We start from the raw sequence: 4344 nt of genomic DNA on the forward strand, positions 1-4344 counted from the left end.
TTGCAGTTGCGACACCTATTCTTCCTTGGGGTGGCATTGTCCACGCCCTTATATTTTGATTTTGTTTTGTTTGGTTCCCTCCCCTTCGTTCTCACAATTGCCGGATCCCCAATTACTCTCTGTTGTTGTTGCGATCGGTGGTCCCCATGTACAACGTGACTCGATTCAAACTCATCATTAGGCTGACCACACATTGTTTTAAATTTTTCCTCCAAATGGGACATTTCGCTTAATGCTTCTTCATATGTATCATCACGTTGTGTAGCATAGTACCCCATTGCATTTAACCGTGATGTCAACGATCCCCAATGGGTACATAATAACACATCACGGGGGACCCTATCATGGGGAGCGCTACTCAATTCACCTCTCAATTTGGCGCCCTTCCTCCAGCGTTCCTTTAACAGAGGTTTCGGGATGCAGGGTAGGTTCAAATGCTTCATTACCACAAACATATGTCGACACGGGATTCCGTCTGACTGGAATTGCATGCAACTACATTCAAAGTGATCATGATCAATTACGTAGCGAACTACACTTCTTACCAGTCCTCTACGGAAACGAGTTAGGGAAAATACCCTGCACCCAAATTCCACACTTGTCGAATCAATTGAGTATGCAAGAGCATTGTCGATTTGTTGTGCGACCTTATCGTACATGTTTCTCGTCAAAACTGAAGCAACTTGCTGGTAATACTGTTGTAGTATGTTGGAAGGGAACTGGGGCGATGTGTTGTTACTGATGAAGTCATCTTCGCGTTCCGTGTGGCGTATGCTTTGTATGGCTTTATCAACTTGGCCAACAAGGTCTTTAAGTTTAAGTTTGCTTGTCAGGAAGTGTGACAGGTAAGAATTCATCGACTCCGACCTTTGGGTGGTTCTGAGGCCCGCAAAGAAATTACCCCGTAGGAAGCATTCTGCCCAACTCCTTCTATTGTTGTATGTTATGGCTGCCCATTGGCTATCTTGTAGCTGAAATTCTGTAACCAAGCCACTCCAAGTCTCGTCAAACTCTTCCTCTGTACAATATTGATATAGAAGCTCATTAAACCTTGTCTTGAAAATCGGGTGAGGGACATTAATGGTAACATTTTTCTGAAGGTGCCACGCACACAAACGATGGACAACGTTAGGCATGACTTTCTCTATTGCTTTAGCCATAGCTTTATCTCCGTCAGTGACAACAACCTGAGGCAATTTTTTGTTCATACATTGAAGGAATTCTTCCAACAACCAAATGTATGTGTCCTCCTTCTCATCGTACAGCAATGCCACTGCGAAGACAACAGTTCTGAAGTGGTGATTCATGCTGACAAAAAGAAGAAGGGGTTTGTTGTAAGCATTCTTCTTGTACGTTGTGTCAAATGCGATGATCTCCCCAAAATGTCCATAGTCATCTCTCGATATTCCATCGGCCCAGAACAAGTCAGCGAGCCTATACTCCCTCCCCGTCTATCGTGTGTGTTTCAAAAAAATTGGGGTCACGTAACCCAAGACATTCCAAGTATCCCAGGGCACCCTCAGCATCTGTTTCCTCCTCCTCTTCTAACTCTCTTTGTCGTCCAATCCAATTGTATAAGTCCTTTTTCAAGAACGGAACATACTCATGTCCTCCTCTTTCTGCAGCAAGGTGATTCAATATGTGGCAAATTCGTATGCCCGACCGTCTCATTGACATTACTTGGGCACCCATACAATCTGGGACAGCACGGTTAGATCTCAAGAACTGCATATCTGTCTTCAAAGCAAGGTCATGATTATGTGTTGGGTTAAAGTGTTTCACTACCCAACTGTTTTCGGACTTGTCAAAATTCACGCGCAATGGTGCTAGGCACCCTGTGCGAGTAACAGCCCGAGGTTTTTTCTTACGGTTCTTTAGGTTTGTCCACTTTTCTCGCCTAAACCCTTGATTAGAGCAAACCCATTTTCTTTGCCACTCTTTATTTTCATTGTCCCGACGAACATCTTCTTTTCTAACACTAAACCCCATCCACTGAGAGTATTTGTAGTAAAAATCTTCCCAGTGGCCAACCGTGGGTAGGTGTTTGTTTATAATGTCTTCCTTTGTTAATTTTTGTGGAAGCTTGTTCGAAATATTTAGTTCTGCGAGTGCTTCCGACATGTCGTTCGCCATGTTGTTTGAGTAATTATTTTTTTGTTTCCTGAACACGAAAGAAACAGTTGTTATAGATGAAAAGAAAAACCAAATAAAAAATAAGGCTTGATGGAAAAAACCTAACTCAATCTTATATTCACTGGAAATGCAATTGAATGTCTATGTTTATCACCCTAGACACTTCAGTTTCGTTAGTAAACGTACCCATGCAATTAAAAGTAGGCACATATTTATGTTAAATCAGTAATTATTGTATGGTAAAAGAAACATTAGAAAACACAATTATGTAGCGATAACTAAAGTGTAAATTACATACAATTAGTGAGGATATCGATTATTATAGCCCCAACTTACCAATGGGAAGGGACAGAAAATATATCTAAGAAAATTGAAGTACCCACCTTGAAATGGGGTTTTTGTGCCTCCACAAAAATTTCAGTTTTGTATTGGTGGGATCACAAGGAAACAAAAAATTAAACTATACAATTTATAATAACATTGCCTCCCTGTGTATGTCATTTCAAGTTACAACCCAGAAAAAGATGAATTTTTTCCAACACTTAATTTTTTTAGGCCAATGGGTTTGGAATTTAGTTTTGGATTAGGTATGCAATGGTTAATAAGCTACATATGGTAATTTTTGTATTTTTACCGTGTATGTCTCTACCTATACTTTGAGTTTCATTTTGGTAAGTGTAGGGCCTAAACCCTAAACAACTCGTCATTGTTCTCAAGCATTAACAAATTAAAAGGTAACTGCCCACACATCCACCATTTTCCAACTTAACCCTTTTCGAGCATATGACCACCCTTACTGTAATTGATTTTGATTTGGCAAGCATTTCAATCATATACCTTTTATCAATATATATACATCTTCTATCGAAGCCAGTTGTAATGGGTTTATCATGTTTTTGTAGGCATCCAATATAAAATACAAATTCACTGTAGGGACGCAAACAACCAAAATCAACATAAACATGATTAATAAAGGATAAACATCACATCATTACATAATGTCTAGCTACACGATAGATGGTTGAGGGAGATATATCTCCTGCTACACACTATGATGACTTCGAAAATACCAATAGTAGGTACATCCATTACCCTTAACTTATAGTTTAAGGTAACTTTAGTACCTACTGGTTCTTAATGTTTAAAGTAATCAACAGTACCACTAATTGTCTCTTATACACATGGGATCATCTAGTTTATACAAGAACTAAAATGAAGACCCATGTCACGAGAATGTTAAAGTTAAATCAGTCAAGAAATATGATCTCCTTGGTAGGTCCTGCCTCCGTAGCTTCAACACACAACTCACCACTAATTGTCTCTTGTCGTTTCACCATAGTCCCTACATGATCCATAATCTGGCGCTGGTCAAAAAGAAAAGACTTAATATCCATTGAATTCATCCTTAAAGTCGTCGCTTTCTTACCAACAAGTTCCTTGAAAGCCATAAGCTTCTGAATCTGCACATCTTTCTTCATACAATTTTTGCACTTGCCGCGAAACAGGCTTAGTTTTTGGAAATTTTTTTCCATTATCACTACGGGAGGCTGTTGCGGAACTAGTTACTGACGAAGGAGTGGGGATGGTCGTCTTCTCCTTGTTGTTAGTTGGTGGTGATGGAGTTAGGGGAAAGTCTGCCGAGAATGGTATAGGAAATTGTTTTGTTGGAGATTCCAACTGTTTTTTCACTTCATATTCTTTAGGAAAGAGATTGACGCATAACTTGGATGATTCCATGGTAAGAGTAAAAGTGTTTTTGAAAAGGTGAAGCTTTCTCTAAGGGGTTTAGAGAGTTGGGAACCAATGACGGAGCTTCACATACATATCTATACATATATATATATATGTGTGTGTAGAAAGAGAAAGACAAGTAGGAAGATAATTTTCCCGCCAAAATGAAAGATGAATCACAGAATATAATGTCAATTATTGTGAAATAAATGAACGAATAAGCATATCAATGAAACAAAAATCACATTATCACAATCTCCCCCAACAAACTAAGATCGGTTTACTTAAGTTAACAATGGCTGCCCAACTTAATCAATTTTGGATATGTGCAGCCCTAGTACGTGGTAGAACCCTAGTAGTGTACACTTGGGTTTGTCTCACCTGTAGATGAAGCATATGCTCGTAGACACATAGGATCTATGAAACTTTCTCACCAACTCCAAACTTTCTCACCAATACCACACAAACTCCAAGTCAAAA

The 4344-nt window shown here is 39.3% G+C and overlaps 1 protein-coding gene across 1 annotated transcript; it reads right to left on the reverse strand.

Annotated features, from left to right (window-relative positions):
- Positions 1-363: 363 nt before the first annotated feature.
- LOC133832360 (protein FAR-RED IMPAIRED RESPONSE 1-like) lies at positions 364-1307 on the reverse strand. Its single transcript, XM_062262715.1, has 2 exons — positions 579-1307; positions 364-495 (listed from the first exon to the last, which is right to left on the reverse strand). Exons 1-2 carry the CDS (start codon positions 1305-1307, stop codon positions 364-366), a joined length of 861 nt encoding a protein of 286 aa, XP_062118699.1.
- Positions 1308-4344: the final 3037 nt, after the last annotated feature.

Source organism: Humulus lupulus, chromosome 4 (assembly GCF_963169125.1).
Source record: "Humulus lupulus chromosome 4, drHumLupu1.1, whole genome shotgun sequence".
NCBI lineage: Eukaryota > Viridiplantae > Streptophyta > Magnoliopsida > Rosales > Cannabaceae > Humulus > Humulus lupulus.

Bases quoted from the DNA above. Each gene is read 5' to 3' on its own strand.
- LOC133832360 (XM_062262715.1), bottom strand. From the start codon at position 1,307: ATGAATCACCACTTCAGAACTGTTGTCTTCGCAGTGGCATTGCTGTAC. The intron at 496-578 runs GTATTTTCCCTA...CTTTGAATGTAG, and splicing joins GTGTGGAATTTGGGTGCAGG to TTGCATGCAATTCCAGTCAG.